Source organism: Talpa europaea (assembly GCF_964194135.1).
Source record: "Talpa europaea genome assembly, chromosome: 10".
NCBI lineage: Eukaryota > Metazoa > Chordata > Mammalia > Eulipotyphla > Talpidae > Talpa > Talpa europaea.
The window spans coordinates 9872758-9895338 of record NC_140077.1 but is presented as its reverse complement, the minus strand read 5'-3'; the positions used below and the strand labels follow the sequence as shown (position 1 = coordinate 9895338).

Here is a 22581-nt window from a genome sequence, read left to right as displayed (position 1 = left end):
CCCCCCTTCAAGTGTTGTTACCATAGCCCACACCACAAAGCACCAAAATCCTGTCCCCCACCATAGTCCACTGTGCTCCCCCCACTTTGTTCTCTCCTCAGCTTTCTCCCCTGCCCCCCAATCACTTGTCTTATAGTCATTTTTTGAGGATTAGTTTTTTGAGTTTGGCCTTCTGTGACCCTTAGTGTGGTTTCTCCATATTACCATGTAAGTGACACCGTCCAGTGTTTGTCTTCCTTCTGACTTTTTTCACTTAGCACATTCCCTTCCAGGCCCGTCTGTGTTTAGCAACATTTTGTAAAGAAAGGATAAGGGGAGAGCACATCTTCTGACAAGTGTCTTCCACCAGGTCTCCCCTCCTCCAGGTTTGCAGGGTGTGCGTTCACTCCTTGTTCACTGTTCACCTTCTCCTGCAGCTGGTCTCTGCTGTTAGGGCCTGGTCTGGGGTGGGGGGACGGGGTGCTTCAGGTGTTGGACCATCAAGTCGCAGTCGCCATGCAGGGGCCTCCTCCCTGGGCCAGAAATATGCCAGGCGTAAGCATCCCACAGTGACTGAATGTCTGAAAGGTTGTGCTGGAAAAAATATTAGTGAATTTCCTCCTTTTGAAATTGAATTAGTCTAAGTATCATGACCTCTTTATCCCTTTCCATTTTCAAATATTGTAAAATAAAAACTGATTAATTGAATATTGTGGATAATTCAGGATTAACCTAAAATTCCTTTTTTTTTTTTTTTTTTTGTGGGACCCTCACCGGTGGCCGGGGATCGAACTGGTGCTGCAGAGGCTGCGGGCAGCCTCACAACCCAGTGCTCAACTGCTGCACCACCAGGGGAGGCCCTAAAATTCCTATGTTTTAAACCTGAGTGAAAAAATTTTAAAGACATTAATCAGCTCCTCTGCCTGAGAGATTCTGATCCACCCACAGTGGAAGGTGTGGGTAGCTGAAGGGCACCGCCTGGGGCCTAGGGGGTCTCTGCACCTACCCACGTGCCCATCAAATATTTTGGTATTAAGATTTGCCCCCTTGGGGCCTCCCTGGTGGTGCAAGGGGTTGAGCCCAGCACTATGAAGCTATGCGCAGCCTCTGCATGAGTTTGATCCCCAGCCGGCCAGGGAGCTACCCACATGGTGCAGCAGACCTCTCCTGTCTCACCTGCTGCTCCCCTCAGCAGTGTATTTCAGTCAATCTGCCTGTTCTGCTCCCCACTGTCTGTGGTGAATCCTCTCGCTCCCCACACCTCTGGCCTATACCCCAGTTCTTGTATGCATAAATAAATAAATCTTTAAAAATAAAGTTTTAGCCCCAGTGATAACATTTCCTGGCTATGCAAAAGCAGTTTGGCATCCCCACGCTATGTTTGGGGAAATGTTTTTATTTAAATTCTTATCTTTTAGAGAAATGCTCCATACCAAATACTGAGATTTGCACATTTTGACAAACAGAATGAGGAGTGGTTTGTCTGTAATCAGCTGAAATTCAATGTCATTAAAATTTTCTGAAGATACACAGTGCACCACAATTAAGCATACCTTGAAATAAAATAACATTACACCTCTTATTTATCTAAAAAAGTAAGCAGATAATATTCTTTCTCAAAAGTCAGTAAGGAGGGCCTCCCTGGTGGCACAGGCGGTTGAGCACTGCACTGTGAAGCTGTCTGCAGCCTCTGCAGCACGGGTTCGATCCCAGCCAGCCAGTGAGAATCCCACATGGCAAAGAAACCTCTCCTCTCTCACCCACTGCTCCCCTCAGCAGTGTATTTCGTCAGTCTGCCTGTTCTGTTCCCCGCTCTGTCTCCGGTGAATCCTTTTACCCTCCCGCGCATCTGGCCTGTACCCCAGTTCTTGTATAAAAATAAATAAATCTTTAAAAAAAAGTCAGTAAGGACTATCTCTCGCATTAAACGCCCCATCAGAACTGACTTTTCCATGCTGACGTGTAGGGTAATATAGGAACAGATTTAAAAAATTAAAAACTAATTAAAAAAATAAGCAAAACAAGTTCTTTGCATAAATAATAACATATCAGGAAAGGAGTTGTAGGTTAAAAGAACAAGAAATTAAATTTATTTCTACAGAAACAGGCCCAGTGGAGTAAAAATAATTAGAATTTTTAGCACAGGGACAGTACAGACCATGCACAGCAAATGGACACATGAATTGTTTTCTTCCTATCATTAAGATATTAGTGTTTCTTCACCCCACAGTAAGAGGACAATATAAATCACTTCCGTGATTCAACATAATGGGTGAATCACAAAAACCTTTTAGATTTTTTTTGTTAAATTTGTGCTGTTGCACTTAACAGTATTTTCTTGTTCAAAGCCTTTACTTAAGGAATGAAATTTTTATAATGATGGTGAAGTGGCTCTAATGAAGTTATGCCATGAATTTAAATTATTATATCAACATATTCATATAGCTCAGTAATACACAAGTATGTAATATGTCTGTAATGTAGATTTAGAATTACATTTAATTCCAAGGTAATTAATAATGTTTGAGCATTTGCTAAAAATATTATTTTTACTGTTGCTTTTAGAAACTTCTGTATTTTCTTAATTAAACAAAAGTTTAAATTAATCTTAAAGGACTAGACTAGAACCTTGTGAAGGTCTAAAGGGAAGGGCCACATGACATAGGACTCAGGAAGATAGCTGTAGCTTGAACTACATATAAAATTGAAAGTTTTATTCTCAGAGGAAAAGAAACCCACGATTTTCAAAAGGCAAATAGCACAATTAGGGAAATATTGGCAATAGAACATATTGGTATTGCATGCTTCTTTATGCAAACATTTTCACAGCGATACAAACTTAGGAATGAATTTGACAATATTTGATCAACTCATCAGAAGAATCAGTGCACAGCATAGCTATTAGGGACAATTTTAGAGCTGTTTTCTATTTTTTGAAAATCTGAATTCTACATTGTTTCTTGTTATGACTCAGCATCATATCTGAGCTCAAACTACACTTGCAAAACTGTGAGGGCAAGAAATAGCACAGTTCCGGAAGCACCCAGGTCATTTAGAAGCCAAATTAGTCAGTCCTTAGGTAATTCTAACTTTTGTGATGGTTTCAAGTGGAAGAAATGAAAATAATCCCTCTTTACTACTCTGTTCCATAGACATTTTGGGAAACTGAATTGTTCTTTTCCTATTTGTCAAACCAGGGAATTTCTTAGGCCCCTCCCGCTCTGTAATTCTCTGGTTCTATGAATATCCCCATTGTTATCATTACATCTCATTTTGCTTCAAGAATGTTAAATCAGTAGTCTCTTATCTTACATCTATCTTGGTGAGAAAGAGTAAAGAAACTGAATTTGGTTTCTTCATGATTAATGCATTTGTCAAATTCTTTCCAAGTAGCAAATTAATTTATTGTGTTTTTTCATGAATGCATATTAAAGCTGTGCAAACTATTGTGGTAAAACTTAGCAGGGCTTTTTCATAAATTAAAGCTAACTGATTTAATGTTAATAAAAGGAACTATATTCAAGTACAAATTTTAATAACTTGGGTAGAAAGAAAATCTTAGACTTCCCCAAGCTTTCCCTTACATAAAATTCATGTAACTTGAACAGAAAGCCATTAAAATGTAATTTTCTGTAGTGAAGCCTGTATTAATTACCTTATATGAAAGTCCAAAATCTTCCCCCAATAAATGTCTAACCCTATGCATCCCCAAGAGGGAGAATTGCCTATTGATTAGTAAATTATATCAAAACAAGGGGTCCCCAATTCACTATTTGATGACCACTACTTGACTTTTTCCTTGTTTGAGTAGTCCTATTAACAGTTTTGTTTTTTAAATAAGGAAGTATTTCACCTCTGTTCATATTGATAATACAAAGAATATCAGCATAAATTTGATGGAATGATTTGCTGCCTGTTGGTTCTTAGGACTTAATCTAAATGTTCCATGCATGTATGCATGTGTTTGTGTGTGTGGAGTGTGCATTAGTAGCATAGAATTATAAAAATCATCTTAGAAATATGTCCTGTGAGATTGTTTCTCTCATGCTTTGAAGATTGTCTCAATTCATTGGGGTTGTAAGGAAAAAAGACATTTCCCAAATCTGAATCCTTGTATTTTTCTTTGACATAACTACTTTTTATAAAATACTCCGAAGAACAAGAAAGAATCCAAATCAGTATTTTCTTTTTCATTTGTATAGTAATTGCAGCTCACACTTGGTTTTCACTGATTCCAACAAGGAGAAAATTTATATGACTAAATGCATATAAACTATAGGGACTAACTTTATGCTTGCATTCTTTAAGGGAATAACATTTTTGATGCTATGTTTGATTACAAATATTTTATGCCGGGGCTTAAGAATTTTTGTACACTAATAAGAGTACCTGAATTTTTAATAGTGTCAGTGCACATTAAGTTCCAAAGGTAGTCCCAATTAGAGTTAATGTTTCCTTAGTGCTAGGGCTAATCCTTCAAATCGAGAAAGAGAAATACAAAGCGTAAGTCTTTGACACATTCTCTCTTATTTTTATGTCATAATAAAAGTCATAAAAATAAAACAATGAAATTAAATCTGAAATGCATCCAAAATCTTCTGTCTCATCATCTAAGAACCAAAGAAGTGCCAAATAATGAGGAGCACATGCTTTAAGTAGGTCAGCGGTTTCAATCAGGTCATCCTGTTGCTAATAGTCCTCATGGTTGGTTTTTCCTTTAAGAGAAATGAACCCATAGAGGAGCACTGTAGGTTTTCTGGGATGAGCATATGTAATATTTTTCACCCACTTTTTAATTTTTATCTTGGCTGCCTTCACATCTTCTTTCAAAATGTCAACAGTGATTAGACTACATTATGGGATAATTAATATGAACTTTTATCTCAAAGCTAATTTTGAGCAATACTAGAACAAAACACATGTCAATATGTTAAAGATGGAAAAATGAACAGATGGCTTTTATATATAATTTTTTCTTTTTAATTTACCTTTATTTTCAATATCAATCCACTATAAATGTTAGAAAAAGGTTAAATAACCTGAGAAAGAAGCACCTTTTGAAGTTTGATAGAATAGTTTCTAATATCTGTTTATAGAATGTGGTGTAGATTCTTGCATATTAAGGTATTGGTCATTTTAGGAAGTTTAGGAACTATTTCCTCATATACCTGGTCTCTGGACTCTGATCACCAGTTCACACTTTATTGCCAGTGCTCCCTATTTTAAAAGTATCTGTATGTGGCATCCTATGCCAGTTTCCCTTATCTAAAGAGGTCTTTTGCCAAATCAGTTAAATTTTTCTGAATAACCTATTTCATCCCACCATAATGCTAGAGATTTATTAGACTTTTCCCCATAAGCTCTTCTGCCATGTTTAATTCCACATCTAAACAACAGCCAGGCCTACCATCGGAGTGTAACTATGCTTCCAGTGGGGTCATAAACTGGAAACCATGACCCAGTCCCCCCATGAAGGGCACCTTAACTAGGTACCATCTGAACAGTTCGGCCAGCTACGACTTCAGTGTGGGTTTTGTTTTAATTAGAATTAAGTTTTAGATAAATGTGGTTTTGCCCTTGATTCAGCTGGGTCAGTTCTGCTCATACACGTAGTTCTATACAAAGAAAACCGTATTTCCTCTCAAACAGCTTACCCAACATTTTCTGCAGATAACATGATCCATAACCTCCCTCAGAGAGTGCTCTAAGTATGCAACTAAGAGTAATGGTGTAGATAGTGGACATCTGGATGTGAGCACCAGCATTTACTTTTTGTGCACAGACTTTCCATCCTTGCAGATTATTCTGGTTCTCTGGAAATAATGGGTAGCCCTTTGGTAGTTAATTGGCTCAATATCAGAATTTCTCCATTAGTGCTTGACCAGAGAAACAAAAATAGCTGGTTGTCTATTCGCAGCTTTAGAAAATGAAATGGGGATGAAATATAATTAATTAAAATGTGCAGTTATTCACAGGAAACTTGCTTTTGTTCTGATTATTATGATCCCAGTTTGTCAAAATGCCTTTTAAAAAGTATTATTTTACCAAAAGAACAGGGGAAACTCAATGTACTTAGTCAATTATAAATAAACTATTTATAGTTTGTCCTTTCCAGAGCCTCTTTTATATTGTTTCAGGGAAAATCATAAAATACCTTTGCAAATAAAAATTATAATCCCTCAAGCTTTAATAAATGAGGGTTTGAAGTAAGAGAAGATGAAACTAAATCTGATGAAATAGATGTACTTTTAAAAACCTGATCATTCCGTATGTCTGCTGTACTTGGCTTTCTGAGATCTACTGTCTGTAATGTGTAAGTTTTTTTCTTTATTTAAAAAAAAAAAAACTTTTCCTCTAATTATGGGAACTCATCTACCATTGGGCTGAAAGGCAGCAGCAGCTGGGCGGTGAACTGGCCTCTTGCCCAGACCTCAGAATAAGACTAATTTGAAAACCCTTTACAGAATGTAGCCCAGAGCCTACTGCTGAGAAGAACCTGCTCTCATCAACCATTGATCATACGAGATTTCCTTTATTGACCTGAAAGCAAGTTTTTTTTTTTCATCTTGCTGCCAGCAAAGGCACTTACTGCAAGTAGGCAGAGAACAACCAAAGTGAATATGCCTAATAAAGAGGGCAGAGTCTCCCACCTCTCCCACAGATGACATTTTGAGTCTCTCTTCAATGAGCCTTCTGTAATGGCATGTGCTGATAAGAATGTCTATCTCCATCCATCTTGTATCCCACTTAACCACCACTCTCAGAGACACCTATGTTTAGCATGCTGTCCCTTCTAGAAACCCACTTGGGAAATCACTTGGACACAGTAGTCAGAGATTGTGGAGCCCAGTACATGAGAATTTGTGTGGGAGACACCTGGTGTGAATGCAGGGCTGTGTTTATCCCCCTGGATATAACATCAGAAAGTTCCAGATCACTCTGAAGTCTGCTCCCTCTATGATTTACCTGCCTATAGAGTTTGAAAGGTTCCCACTAGTACTGACTCTTTGTGACACTTCTCAATTCACAGCAGCTCCGAGGCCACTTTGATTGCTCCCAAAGGCAAAGTGGGACGAAATGATACTTTTTTTCACTCAGAAGGGTCAGCATTTATGGGACATTCTCAGTCAGATTCTCAAAATTGCTTCAGAGAATGAGGTTTCTTTTATACTATCCTCTGTTAGATTAAAGGAGGTCATTTAAACAAACTGCTTCCCAAAGGCCCCTGTTTTGAATTACTGGAGAGAATGCGTAGTATCTGGGGTCCTAGATCACTTAGCAAACATCAGAGGAATGGTTTGAAGTCGGTTTTGAGAAATACACTGTCCAACTAGCCTGTCTTTTCCTCCCACAAAGGAGATTTATCAAGGATCAATTTGGCTACAGACGTATCTGTTTTTGTTAAAATGCCTTTGGCCATTAAATTATCTGTAATAACTTTTGGTAAGGTCTAAGCAATTTATAATAATATTAATGGGAAATCATAATTCTGTACAGCAGTTTTCTCTTCCACTTTATCTAAATAGCTAGAAGTGAGGATTTGCATAATTTTACCTATTTTTTCCTCCCAATTTTGCTATAATCTTGGAGTTTTATATAAAAGGCATGAATTTGCTTTACTATTGGAGTTTGTTAAAATAATATTTTGACTTTGCAGAGATAGTTGTATACTTTCAATTACTTTTAATGTTGAACTCAAAAGAATATTTGACTGCAGTGAATTTAGGGGAGCAGAAACATCACCCTTGGACAATACTGAAATTCATTTTTCAGTTGGTAACTTGTCTTTTAATATTCAATGCAGTATAGGGCCTCCCTGGTGGTGCAGCAGGTTGAGCACAGCACTGTGAAGCTGTCCGCAGCCTCTACAGTGTGGGTTTGATTCCCTGCCGGCCAGGGAGCAACCCACATGGTGTGGCAGACCTCTCCTGTCTTGCCCGCTGCTCCCCTCAACAGTGCTTTTGGCCCGTCGGGCTGTTCTGCTCCCCGCTCTCGCTCCGGTGAATTCTCTCACCCTCCCGCACCTCTGTCCTATACCCCAACTCTTATATAAATAAATAAATCTTTAAAAATATATATTCAATGCAGTATAATGTGCTATGTGATATTGTTATCTTTGTAGCTGTCTCCTATACTCTCACATACTTGAAATGCTATGGAAAGCAATGATTCACAGCACCACTCAACACTGTTTAACCTTGATTTAAATTTTTTTTTCAAGATTTATTTATTTGTTTTTTAAAGCTATATTTATTTATACAAGCACTGGGTACAGTCAGAAGCGCGGGAGGGTGAGAGAATTCACCAGAGCGAGAGCGGGGAGCAGAGCAGGCAGAAGGACCGAAGTACACTGCTGAAGGGAGCAGCGGGCGGCAGGAGAGGTCTGCGCACCATGTGGGACCCTCCTCCGGTGGCCGGGGAGCAGCCGGGGATCGAACCGGTGCTGCAGAGGCTGCGGGCAGCTTCGCAACCCAGCGCTCAACCGCTGCGCCACCGGGGAAGCCCCTGATTTAAATTTTAATCTAGTTTCTTATAAATAGCTATGTAAGTTTTGAAAAATAATTCATTTTAGATCTAACTTTGCACATATGTCCAGGGAGAGAGAGAGAAAAGGGAGTGGGTGAAAGGGAAGGAGATCAGAACATGAAAAATGAACTAAACTTTCCTTTTGGGGAAGGAACCAAGAGACACTTATGGTGGTACTTCCAAAGCTGATTTAAAATACTAAAAGACGGGCCTCCCCGGTGGCCCAGCGGTTGAGCGCTGGGTTGCGAAGCTGCCCGCAGCCTCTGCAGCGCCGGTTCGATCCCCGGCTGCTCCCCGGCCGCCAGGCGAGGGTCCCACATGGCTCGCAGACCTCTCCTGCCGCCCGCTGCTCTCCTCAGCAGTGTGTTTCTTCAGTCTGCCTGCTCTGCTCCCCGCTCTGGCTCTGGTGAATTCTCTCACCCTCCCATGCTTCTGATTGTACCCAGTGCTTGTGTAAATAAATAAAAATAAATCTTTAAAAATAAAAAAATAAAATAAAATACTAAAAGACTTTCCAAAGACAGTCAGGGAGAGTTGAATGGCTAAAGCTTTGATGCCATGCTAGTATGGCAGCCATTTCAACTTTTCATCAAAAGGGTGTGAGCAAAGGGCGTGAACACTTAGGGAGCTCAGTGGCACCCCGGCCCAAAGTTGGCCCTTCTCCACCTTTCTTGGAGAATAGATTAACTCTAGCCACACTGGGGAAGTGGTATTTACACCTCAACGCTGCCTTATGCTCCACTAGGTAAATCCTCTGCCACTAAGTACAAGGATTAAAGAAAAACAAGAAGGTTAGCCCTTATTTCCAAACACCTTTAAAATAGAACAATACTCAGACTTTGAATCAGAATTCACTTCCTTAGCAGCACACAGCACCCTCATACATCATTTCATTCTCATTCCCAGAGTTCTTACTGACCTTCCATCTGCGATGAAGCACTGGGATAGGAGGAGGGATAAAAGCATAGTCCCTGCTTCAAGGTGTTTCCTTTGTGAAGGGCCAGCAAGTTACAAAAACAAAATTATGTCATAATGCGAGGAATTAGAAAACTAGAAGATTTCTATCAGGTTGTTCAGAGATTGCCAGACATAAGACCACATCCCAAGCTATTCCTTGACACTGCCCAGCCCCTTCACTTTGCTGGTAGAAGACTTACAGCCAATTTCTTGGCCAATGTTAGTGGCATCACAGAAACCACACCTAACAGTCAGTACCAACCGTATCTAATATTAACAGCATGGTTCTCATTCTGGCCAAAACATGTTCGTTCCTTTGTAAGTCCTTAATGAGCAAAACCACATCCCTATTTCTAGAGAGAAATTCTTGAATGCAGCCTGGCCCCTGACTTTACAGTGATACATATGACGCCCACTCTGCTGCCTTGCAGGAGCCCATATGAAAGCAGAGCAGCTAAGGGGGCGGGGGGGCAGCAGCCATGTCTGGTCCTTGCTGATGGGCTGCTACAAGAATGGCAGCCGCAGTCATAAATTTGTAGAGCCAGGAGTGACCTTAGCAGCCACCTACTCCAACATCCTTCCAAGAGAAATCTCTCAGGGGGTGTTCTGAATTTCAAATCAAGAAAAGCTTGGAAGCCACAAACTCAGATGGCCTACAGTTGTCATGGAATTCTTGGGCTTATGTGTTGCAAACAGAAACAGGATTGACCAGTTGTTAAGTAGCCACTGACTTCTCAGGGGCTGTGGACCATCTCAGTCCTGGCTTTTTCCTCTGGGTGTTTGTACATTCTCCTGGGCTCCCTCCTCCACTGACAGTGCGCTCCTTGGTCTTTTCTCCTTCTTATTTTAGTCTTTCCACCAACGCAGCCTCCTCTACCCCAGTGAGACACTTCTGCCCTCCCAAAATTTGTAGCCCACCCCGCCCCCCGTGGAGATTTGCTGCCCAGAAGTAGTACCTGCTAATGACACCAGAACAGTGTTGTGAGTTTTTCTGCCCCAAAGTGGTCTGGAAGGGACTGTACCTTCTTACCTGATCATCTCCTACCTGCCATCTAGATGTCATTGCTCAAGGCAACCACCGAAACCCCAGCTGAAGGTGGCAGAAACATCACCATCTGTTCCCTGAAGAACTACACAGAACAACTCCTGCTCCTCTTCTCCCCTTTTTGTACACATGCATCCTGACCCCAATAAGGAGACACCTTCCTATTTTTCATCTCCCACATTACTCTCTCCTGTATCTGTCCTATTCATCCCTTTTCTTTCTCTGTATTGCCACTTTCTTACCTGTTTATAGTAGCCTCACCCCCACTCCAGCCTGTCTTCCATGCTACCACTAGACCTGTCTCTTTGAAATAAAAGTCTAATAATTCCCCTCCATTCCTTAAAATCTCATCCCATGTTTTGTTTTGCTTGCTTCTGGCTTGCAGATTAAAAGCCAATTTCCTAGTTTGGCAACTAAGACCATTCCATGGGCTCCCTTCTGCCTGCCTCTCTTTCTCCTCCCTACCCATCCTCCCCTTTGCATCTGTGCTCTGCCCATAGCAAATGTACTGAACTTCCAAGTACCCTCTCTCTCCATGCTGTTGAATTTCTAGTTCTCTCCACCAGGAACATACCACCTGCCTCAGGCCAGCATCCTTCAGTTTTCCAATGCATCAATGCTAGTTGCTATCCCATTTCAATCCTCAGCTCAGAGACCACATTGCCAGGGAGACTTTGACCCCCAAAACACACACACACACACACACACACACACACACACACACACTGATTTTTCACAGTGCAATTGTTAGAAAATCTGAGAACTCCACATCTTTGCCAGAACTCAGTGGTATTTGGAAACTCTGAGAACAGCCAACGTCAACAAGGCTGCTTGCAATATGCCCTCACTACATGTTTACCAATGTAACCCTTATCATCATCCACTCCTGTCTGCACACGTGGAGAAAATAATGCATGCAAAGTGCTGAGGGCAACGCCTGCACATAGTAAGCACTCAACCAGTATTAACAGCAGAGTAGATCACTTTCCTCGCTGCTGTTTCTGTTGCCTTCAGCATTGCTTAATGCTTTTGATCATAAATGACTTCCCCACCCCACCCCCAGTGATTTTTTTTTTCTCTCAGCTCAGAATCATGTCTTATCATTTGTATCAAAACAGCATTTTCCTTCCAATGGCTATAAAGTGAGCAGAGTGCAGAGCTCAGCCCTGGGTTCAGGTCTCACCACCCCACCCGCTGTGTGAGCCTGAACCATCATTGCATTGCTCTGTGCCGCCCTTTGGCCACGGCAGAGCACAGATAAAAATACTTTCTGACCCACCTGAATAGAATAGTTCTGTGGAAAACCTAGATAATGAGTGCAAGTGCATCGTTTTAACACTAGAAGATAAAGGTTAATTATTTGTAGTATATCTAAAAATAAGAGCATCTTAATATAAGCAATGTTTCTCTGTTGAATGTTGTCATTTTCTATTTGGCTGTTATCATTTTAATTTCTTTTCATATTCCTTAGGGAGTAGGCAGCAAATATAAATTTTCTATAACTTCATGAACAATTCTCTCTTTTATTATCCAAGGCATCGAAATCATTCTGACTTGAGGACTGAATACAATATCACCCCTTACCATGTTGCTCTACATTGATGTTCTGGGAGTCTTTGAGTCCATCTTTCTATCAACTTTTGTTGTTTATTTAATAATGCACACAGTAGGCACACTGGTTTTGTTTTTGTTTTTTGTTTTTTTAAAAGTGTTTCACTCCTGAAAGAATTCTTTTTTTTTAAGGATTTATTTATTTATTTATACAAGCACTGGGTACAGTCAGAAGCGCAGGAGGGTGAGAGAATTCACCAGAGCCAGAACAGGGAGCAGAACAGACAGAAGGACCGAAGTACACTGCTGAGGGGAGCAGCGGGCAGCAGGAGAGGTCTGTGAGCCATGTGGGACCCTCCTCCGGTGGCTGGGGAGCAGCCCGGGAATTGAACTAGTGCTGCAGAGGCTGCGGGCAGTTTTGCAACCCAGTGCTCAACCGCTGCACCACCGGGGAGGCCCAGGCGCACTGGTTTTGAATGAATGAGATATACTAAAGGGCAAAATCTTGCTTTTTATCTGCTGTTGCTGCTTCTTTGATTTCATACTTCTCACTCCATGATGATGATGGTGATAATGATTATCACTTTTGAGCACCTGTGTGTCAAGCACTTTTCTTAATCACTTACATTTAATCTTCACAATAACTTGATCAAAAGAATACATGAACTCGATCCACTATAATGTAAGCTGCATCGGGTACAGAAAGTCTCATGTCTGGTCTGTCTTATTCATTACCAGTATTAGGAACCAGAGCAGCACCTCCAGTGTGGGTACTCGAGAAACAACAGATAAGTGAAGTGATTTGCTTTTCAAACAGCTTTTTAATCCTTAGGACATTGGTATTTTCTGGACTTGGGTGTTTTCTGGCATAAATTAACTATGATTTGTTATTGTTAGTAGTAACTGATTGTTTTCTTAGAGTGACATTAGTAACTATGTAAAATAATTAATGATTTATAAAATACTTTCAAATATACTATTTAATTTAAGGCAACTAATAACTTTTTACTACTAGATATGCTAGTGGAAAATGAAATATTCTTATTGTCATAAAACTAATAGTTTGATTTCTTTAAGAACAATAATTAAATGAAGGATGATTTAGGACTTAAATAAGATAGTATTATGAATCCAATTTTTTAATAGAAAGTAGAAAATATTTCCCCCATCGACTAAGAAAGAGGAAGTTCTCAGTGGAAATTCATCCACTAACATGGGAAGGCAACTGTGAAGCTGATTGTTTTAAGGTTTGTGTCTAAAAAAACCCAAAATATTTTAAATGAGCCCGGTAAAATCTCCATGTATGTAATTCAAATGAGAACTGACAAGATCTAAAGGAAGCTTTACTTGTTATGAACCATGAAATTGGCATTAAACAATAACTTGAAGCAGTAATGGTTATGATGTACTCAGGACACTTAACCAAGGAGAGAACAATCCACCTCAAGTATAGGTGCTGCTCAGGAATGTTCTAGAAAGTGGCGGCCGTGGTCTGGAGTAGGTCTGCATTTTGTGGAATTACACCAGTATGTTTAAATGAAAGTTTCTAATATTATGGTGTATCAAAGGCCAAGCAAAATTTGAAAGCTAGAATACAATTGTCATTTGTATTTAAACATTGGCATCTGTCGTTGTCGTTGGATTTTAGTAGGTGAAGGGAAATATTTCTCTAAACTGTCAGACAAATAGGACTAGTGCATTTGTCATTCCAGTGTCTTCAGCACTTGAAGTATTTCAATTTTTGTTCAACAGTGTAACCTTTGGAGTTTTGCCTAATAATGACTTCAGTTGTGCTGGCCTTCCAGCAGACAAATTAAAATGGAAATGCATATTTTCTAATTACGCATCCAGCCTTAGCTGCAGAGAGGCAAGGGTGGCCACACTGAATGTTAAATTAAGTCTGCACAATAGCTGGAGTCTATGCAACATCAAAGTTTCCCAAAGTCACTTTCTTAACCATGTGAAGGATAGCCAGGACTCTGAATGGTAGTATGTAGCTATATACAATCAGAGGGAAAACGTTTAAACATCCCAGCATGGTATTTCCATTTAAATCTGATTACAGTGAAATAAAACTGTAGCCATTAAGGGTTTAGAAGAACTACAAATACAAGCCGTAAAAGAAGACAGATAGTAAATGAGGTAGTAAAACATTTCAGCAGGGCAAACAGTTTACAGCACTCATTCAAGCCGTCCCGATACAGGCTGTGCAATTCACTACAGACCCCGCACCGTTCCCTGAGCCCTACTTAAACCTGCAATTAACCTTTCACGCCTAATGAAGCTGTTTTCCTGGAAAATTAAAATATATAGTGGTGCCTGCTTTTACACAGACTTGAGAGGAAAGCATTTCAAAATGAATGACTTTTCCAAGGCTTTGTTCAAATGTGAATTGGAAGCGCTATGTTTGTATATAAAGTGAGAATGTTCTTTTCCAAGGCAATTTCATTTGATGGGCAGTATTTTATTACTGTACTTATTAATTGTTCTGCATAATTGTAAAAAAACACACATCAGTAATTTTATGATTAGAGTGTTACTGCTGGAGCCTACTATTACCATTTTACTTCCATTAGGAAAATCTAGAGTTTTACTAAAGATAACTAAATTCCAGATGCTTCTCCTGGGTGGTTTTTGTTGCATATTTAGTGGTTTAAAAAGATCTACTTACCATTTTAAAAAGGTAGATGTTGGTTTCCATTCCTTTCTCTTTAGGGCATAGCTGAATGCTTAGTGGGGAAGTTCTTAAATGTTAAGATGAAAATATTGGTTTTTGTCTGAGGTTGTGGGTAAAGGTCTGGTTTGGGTGTATCTTCTAATTGTTTACAAAGTATCTGTGGTAATTGTTGGCATTCAAGCCAGTAGCTACTAAGTAGTGCCGGAATTCTGGAGGGAATCTGGGTCCCACAGGCTGTGCCACCTCACAGCTGGCCCTGCCCTGGGCAACCCTGATCAGCCTGGCAGCAATCGTCACCTCAGCCACCAAGAGGCCGTGGAGAAAGGAACAAGAGACAGGAGGAAGACGGTTCTCTCTTTCCTCTGAGGTTGATAATTCGCATTTGAATAATCTAAATGTCACAGTGTCTAGTATTTAATAACAAAAAGTGCAAAAAAGGTAAAGCTTTTAATAAATACTTAAACCCCAGCATTTTTATTGAATCTACTGGCCTGTTTTGATGTAAATTCTGCCAACCTGCAGCTTCTGGGCATCCTCTTGACATGGTAAATGAAATTCTTTTAGACCACGAGTCTGAAATAATGAATTGTTCCCCCAGTTAATTGTATTGCTTTGATAACAAGAAACTGTGGTAGGCCTCGAGAACACAGTAAGTGGATTTCATCAGATGATTTGTGTGACGTTTTGAAAAATGATCTTCTGGACTGACCTCATTTCAAGGGAACACTAACTGCAGGCCACCGCACAGCCTCCTGCTGGGAGGAAGCACTTCCTCCGAGGCCCAGGCCCAGGTCTTCATCAGAAAGTGGCTCACCTGAGAAAAGTTCTAGAGAAATCTAAACCAGAAGGAGTTGCCTTTATTTTATTGATAGGTTTCTCAAACCGCCTTCATCTTTTCGTTGCTGATATTAAAAAAAAAACAAAAACCCAAGACCAACCAAATCAGAATAAGTGGAAAGTACTTTTCTAGAACTTGCTGTAACAAGAACGTCAAAGCCGGCAACTGTGTGGGGAAGGGGAGGAGCAGGTGCCCCTCTGGAGGCTGCCAGCAGGGTGGCCCCCTCCTCTGTGGCCCAGGACTGCTGCGCGACCTCTGCTGGTTAGTCCTGAGTAGGCAGCAGGGACATTATAAGGAAGGCGTCAAGTTATCACTCAGGGCCTTGCTGGGACCCATCATCGGTCCAGGGTGATCATTTAACTTTCTGGATGGCTACTAGAGACAGCGGTCACTTCCTGCCGGTCTGACCTTGCAGGCCAGCTCCTGGGCTCGTGATTACAGAGACAGGATTGGTGTCCTGGGCACTTGTGGGCCAGAACTCTGTTTTATATACTGTCTGGCCTTTGTCTGACTATTCATATGGATGTTACATCTGGGGGGAGAGAAAATAAATCTGGCTTTTCAAAATAGCCACTGACTTGACTTCTTATCAATTAAGAAAATTTGATTCCCTACAATAATAAAATGTGCTGAAGGGCAGTGACAGAAAGTTCTTGACTTTCTCTCTCCCTTTTTTAAATGAACCCTCCCCACACTGTACATTCAAGAAGACAGAGACTTTGTCTTGTTCTCTCTCGTGTCCAGGGCCTCTTGTAGGTTGAAAAGAACCTAGCAACTCCTGCTTTTGTTTTTTTATTTAAGTTGTTATATTGAAATATGAAGAAATGCAAAAATATTAATAAAAACTTACGATCAACAAGTTGACACTTAAGGTGCACACCTGCAGTTAGAATCACTGTGCTTTTCACAATTAAATGACAGGATTTCTGAACGTAATGACTCATGGTGTGCCACAAGCTGTGATGTAGCGGGGGATACACACACAAATCTGAATAAAAACACCATTTGGTCACCCAGAGATAAAGACCTGGGCAAGTGGCCCTCTGAGCATCCTCTGTGAGCACAAGGGGTGGACAATCAAGTGTCACCGCCCAGGGATGCAAGGCTTCCTACATCCACACCCCATTCATACAGAACCTGAAAACGCAGTGGGCTGCCCCATTTTCACTGAAAGGACAAGAGCCATCAAATTAAAAATAAGCACGATCTGCAATTTTATTTGTAAATTAAGAACCAAAATGCAGCTTATGATTTATTATTTCAACCAAATGTGTTTCCAAGCTTGCGAATCATTAGTAAACCCAGGGTGTGCTGTGAGAGACACTGCTTTCATTAAACTCTGTACTTTACGTAACCCAAACTGCAGAGATACAGTGACACTTTCAGATGAGCATAGAATTTCCTATTTTGGCAACTCAAACTGTTTACTTGTCTGCTGGGGCTATATCTTCGGTAAGGAAAACAATATTTGCAGCCATGTGTAATAGAAAAGTATCATTTTTCAGAGCATCTCAGAATTAAACCAGGCAATGGCTCGATGAATAACGTGATTTCATATTTGGATGCCATGATCATTGAAAATTTGCACAAGTAGTTTCTGTCCACTTTAAAGGAAACATATATTATCTGTCATACTTAGCAGTCTCAGGATAAGATGGAGCCAAGAATGAAATAACAGAAGGTTTTAAATTATGACAGAAGTATACCAGGAGATCTGTGGAAACTTCAGGTCCCCTGAACTGAACTCTAGTAAGCACAAGTGTGCTCTGTGATGTTTTTAGACCATACTATGATTCAGCTCCCTCAATTAAAGAACAAAGAAAAAATATTTTCCATAACAGAAGTGGTTAAAGCATCTATATTTGACCCATCAGAAGTTCCTATGTGCTCTTCAGAGATCAATCTTTATTTAAACTTTAAACCTTTGACCTTTCATTACATCTAAGTAGGTTACTTGGTGGCAACCCTTAAAAGGTAAATAGGTAAGACTTTCAGCCTAGATAGTGATTACTGGGATTTTTTTAATCCCTACCCTCTCCAGCTCTGTCAGTTTCTCTTTTCCCAAATCTCTGTTTTCTAATGTACATGAGGCTTCTTTTTCCTTTAAAGTATATGCAGATGATCATGTGACTGTACCTATATTTTATCTGACCTCGCTGCTTCCCCTTATATCAACATGTCACCTCTTTCCTTTGTAGACATCCTACAAGAAGAGTAAAGTCTCTTGAGCTCTCCACTCTCACCCTACTCCCTTCCTCCCTTTCAGACTCTATCCTCAGGTGTAAAGGGAATCGCAGATCATCAGGCTCTTTTTTTTTTTTAACAGGAATTGCAAACAAATATTTTTTCCCTTTTTAATTATTTTTAAATAATAAATTTTATTTTTATATTCCCATACAATTGCAACCCCCCAACCCCCCATTCTGACCCCAATCCCTCCCCTCCCGCCCCCCACCCCCCAAAAAAAGTGTCTCTGGTTCATAGTTTTTTGTTGATTTTGATTTTCACTTTCTTATAGTTATTCATTTTCCTGGTGCCTTATTTAAGTTTTCTAGATTCCTGCTATGAGTGAGACCATCCGGTATTTTTCTTTTTCTTTCTGCCTTATTTCGCTGAGCATGATCCCTTCCGGTGCCATCCATGTTGCTGTAAATTGCATGTGTTTCTCTTTTTTGAATGCTGAGTAATATTCCATGGTATATATGTACCACATCTTCTTGATCCAGTCATCTATTTGGGGGCATTTGGGTTGTTTCCAAAGCTTAGCTATTGTAAACAGTGCTGCTATAAACATAGGGGTACAGGTGCTCTTTGGAATTGATGTTTCTGTGTCCTTTGGGTAAATACCTAGGAGTGGAATTGCTGGATCATATGGAAGCTCTATGTTTAGTAGGTCCAGAAATCTCCACACAGCTCTCCATAGTGGTTGGACCAGTTTGCACTCCCACCAACAGTGCAGGAGAGTTCCTTTTTCTCCACACCCTCGCCAACATTTGTTGTTGCTAGTTTTTTTAATATGTGCCATTCTCACTGGTGTAAGATGGTATCTCATGGTAGTTTTGATTTGCATTTCCCTTCATCAGGCTCTTTTTCAAGGGAGCCCAGTGGTTTGCAGCAGGACCCCCCTCCTGGATCTTTTGGGACTGTGAGACCCCTTGAGCCCATTTCTCTCTTCATGTTCAGAACCCTGCACGAGGCTAGTCACGCTTGTTTGTATCAGTTTTGCCTCTCTTGATGCCCATGTCTCTCTCTTCATAAACTTCTGGAGTTCTCCTCTAGCCATGTCATATTTGAGCCTTAGTTAAAATAAGTTGACCCACAGAAATAAAGAAACTCAGTGACAACTTCCATAGGATAAGATCATGAAGCAAGGCCTGCCTCAGAGCAGCATATCAAGAGGGCTTGGGGTCGGTTTAGCTCAATTCAGAGTCAGTTCTCCAAGATTTTGGAGCTAGGCAATGAACTGGAAGTCCTTTGGTGACCTTGTCTTAAACAAAGCAGGTTGTCTGGGCTCTTGGTTTAGGACAATGACTTGCACATTTTGTTTTACCCAAGAATTACACGAGTTTCAACAGAAACTGAAAATGATTCATGTGCAGCCATGATAAACCAGGGTATCAGCCAAGCCAGTACTTGTCCAACTTTAGGAAAGTCTTTAAATCTCTGAATATCTTACCAGATATTCCTGTCAATCAACAGAAAAGCCAGTGAAACAAAACAATATTATTTCAATTACTTCTGATAGCTAGAGATCCTACTTTTATATTGCTAGTCTGATGTTATGGTCTGTCCTTTTCTTATATTTAAGGTATTTATCAGCTAAAATTCTACGAATAGTCTTTCTTCCATGTTCACTTGCTCAAATAACAACTCTCTCCCTCCAGTGCTGTCTTACTTTTTCTTTTTTTTTTTTAAGATTTATTTATTTTTATATAAGAACCGGGGTACAGGCCAGATACGCGGGAGGGTAAGAGGATGCACCGGAGACAGAGCGGGAACAGAACAGGCAGACTGAAGAAATACACTGCTGAGGGGAGCAGCGGGGGAGACAGGAGAGGTCTGCTGTGCCATGTGGGTTTCTCCCCGGCCGGCCAAGATTGAACCCGTGCTGCAGAGGCTGCCGACAGCCTCACAGCGCGGCACTCAACCACCTGCACCACCAAAAAGACCCCTGTCTTACTTTTTCTTAGAAACAATTTAAGAGGATGAAAGGACAACCACAGACTGGGAGAAGATCTTTACAAAATACTTACTTGATAAGAGCAGGCATCCGAAATGATTTTTAAGGAGAAATGATTTTTAAGGAGAAATGATTTTTAAGGAAATTCATTTTTTCTTAAAAATCATTTCAGATGCCTGCTCTTATCAAGTAAGGAAATTCTTAAAAATTTAAGGAAATTCTTAAAAATCAGCAATAAGAAAGCCAATAACTCAATTAAAAATATGCAAAAATATAAATACCAAAACATTATGTTGTATATCAGAAACTAATATGCTATAATGGCAGTCATACTTCAAAAATAAGTGGGCAAAAATCTGAATAGACACCTCACTAAGAAGGTATACATGTGACAGATAAGCATATGGAAAGATAATCAATGTCATGTGTTACTAAGGAATTGCAAATTAAAACAACCATGAAATATAACTATACAACTATGAGAATGACTAAAATCCAAGACCGACAAGTGCTGGGCAGGTGTGGCACAACAAGAACCCTCATTTATTGCTGATGAGAATGCAAAAGGGCATAGCCACTTGGGAAGAGTTTGACATTTTCTTACAAAGCTAGAACACGGTCTTACCCATGTGTTCTTACTACCTTTTTCCTAGGCATTTGTGAATTAAGGACTATGTCACAAAAATATTGCACATAGATGTTATGACAGCCTTTTTCATAACTCTCAAAAATTGCAATGAAGATATCCTTCAGTGGAGAAGGAGGTAAACAAACTGTGCATCCAGACAATGAAATATTATTTAGCAATAAAAAGAAATAAGCCATTGAACAAGAAACAATATATGGTGGAACCTACAGGCATATAATACAGTGAGATAATACAGTCTGAAAAGGCTACATTCTCTCTGATTCCAACTACATGGCATTCTGGAAAAGACAAAACTATAGAGACATTTAAAAAGATCAGTGGTGGGGCCTCCCTGGTGGCGCAGCGGTTGAGCGCTGGGTTGTGAAACTGCGCGCGGCCTCTGCGGCGCCGGTTCAATCCCCGGCTGCTCCCCGGCCAACGGAGGAGGGTCCCACATGGCGCGCAGACCTCTCCTGCCGCCCGCTGCTCCCCTCAGCAGTGTACTTCGGTCCTTCTGCCTGCTCTGCTCCCCGCTCTGGCTCTGGTGAATTCTCTCACCCTCCCTCCCGCACTTCTGACTGTACCCAGTGCATGTATAAACAAAACAAGCAAACAAACCAGCAAACAAATAAATAAAGCATGCCTCTATTAAAAAAAAAAAATAATAAAAAAAAAAAATAAATAAAAAGATCAGTGGTTACCAGAGGTGGAGAGGCAGAGGAGGGATAAATGAATAAAGCACAGGTGATTTTTAAGGCAGTGAAACTGTTCAGTATGATGCAATAATAATGACTATATGATAGTATGCATTTGTCAAAACCCATAGAATTATAACACAAGAATAAATCCTTGGACTTGAGTAATAATTGCATTGTAAATATTGGTTCAATTTTTCTGTAAACCTAAAACTGTGCTTTTTTTTTTTTTTTAGTCTTAATTCATTGAGGGTTTTGTTTTGCTTTTTAAATAATAACGCTGAAAATTCCTTGCCCATACAGAGTGAATTTGTGTTTGGACATAGAAGGTGTAGGGAGATTTCACTAGTGAGTGTGAAAAGTTGTCACACCTGGATTTGAACATCCAGAGTCACGATCAGTGAACTTTTTTGAGCCCTTGTTCTTCTTCATGTGTCAAGTTCGTATGACCAGGCTAGGAACACTTTAAGTAAAAAGAAGCTACTTGACTACTTCCAATAAACAGCTAAGTGTTCCACAACCTAATGTCAAACCATCCAATGCAAGGCACTAAGCCTCCTCCGTCAGCAGCTGAGAAATGTCCAACAAGCATTTAAATGCCTCTTTTCTTTTCTTCCAGGTCTTGCAATAGCCAGTGCCCTAATAGATATTTCACAACAGAAGCCTTCAGATAGTAAAGAGAAGGCTTCAGGAGTGAGAAATCGAAAGCACCACCTCTCAACACGTCAAGGAACTTGTGTCTGAGGATATTCCGAGTGCTTGACTTTGTAAATGGCTTCTTGAAGATGGTTCATGGCCTCAGCTCTGAGGGAGACAAGTCTCCTTGGTCCCAGGGCCTAAGTACAGTACCCTCCAAATGGGCAAGTGACCCAAGTGGCCAAAGAATGTTCGTGAATTTTATAAAAGTTACAGTGTTGATTGATGGTCGCAGGCCATAATGTCAGTTTTGACGACTATCTTAGGCTTATCGTAGATAACGTTAAAATACTCTGGAAAAAAATGTATATTGTTTCTTAATGCAGATGAAAAATATGTAATTCATATAAACCAAACTGTTTATATCCCCAGACTTTAAAGAAAGACATTTTATAATGCCTGAATGATGAGACTTGTACAGTTTTTGCCTCCTACGTAAACTTAAATACTTGTATATGAACAGGCGACAAATTGCAATGACTTTAAATGCTGTTTTATCTCACTGTAAATGTAAAAGCAAGATTTTGATTTAATAGGATGTATTTCAATATTGCACATGACTATACCATGGCCAAACTTTTGTTCAATAGGACAAGTTTGAGAGTGTGACAGTTTTCCACCTAACTGGAATGCAGACCAAAATGAGCCCATTGGATGAATGGATGGTGCAACTTCCCAGGAGGGGTATTAGAATTCTGAGTGAAGAGGACATTCCTGTCACCCATGCCAACTACCTTACTCATTATCAGAGCTGATAGAGCATGGAAAAGCCTGTCCAGTCATCAGGTTTCCCCTTCCTTCCAAAAACC

At 40.2% G+C, this 22581-nt stretch overlaps 1 protein-coding gene across 1 annotated transcript in view; it reads left to right on the top strand.

Annotated features, from left to right (window-relative positions):
* Positions 1-21820, top strand: part of ATRNL1 (attractin like 1) — a gene marked incomplete at both ends in the record, with an annotated part of 464603 nt that extends 442783 nt beyond the window's left edge. Inside the window, one exon of the mRNA XM_084245317.1 lies at positions 21696-21820. Coding sequence (XP_084101443.1) covers positions 21696-21820 — 125 coding nt within the window. The remainder of the gene's footprint in view (positions 1-21695) is intronic.
* Between the last annotated feature and the right edge of the window lie 761 nt (positions 21821-22581).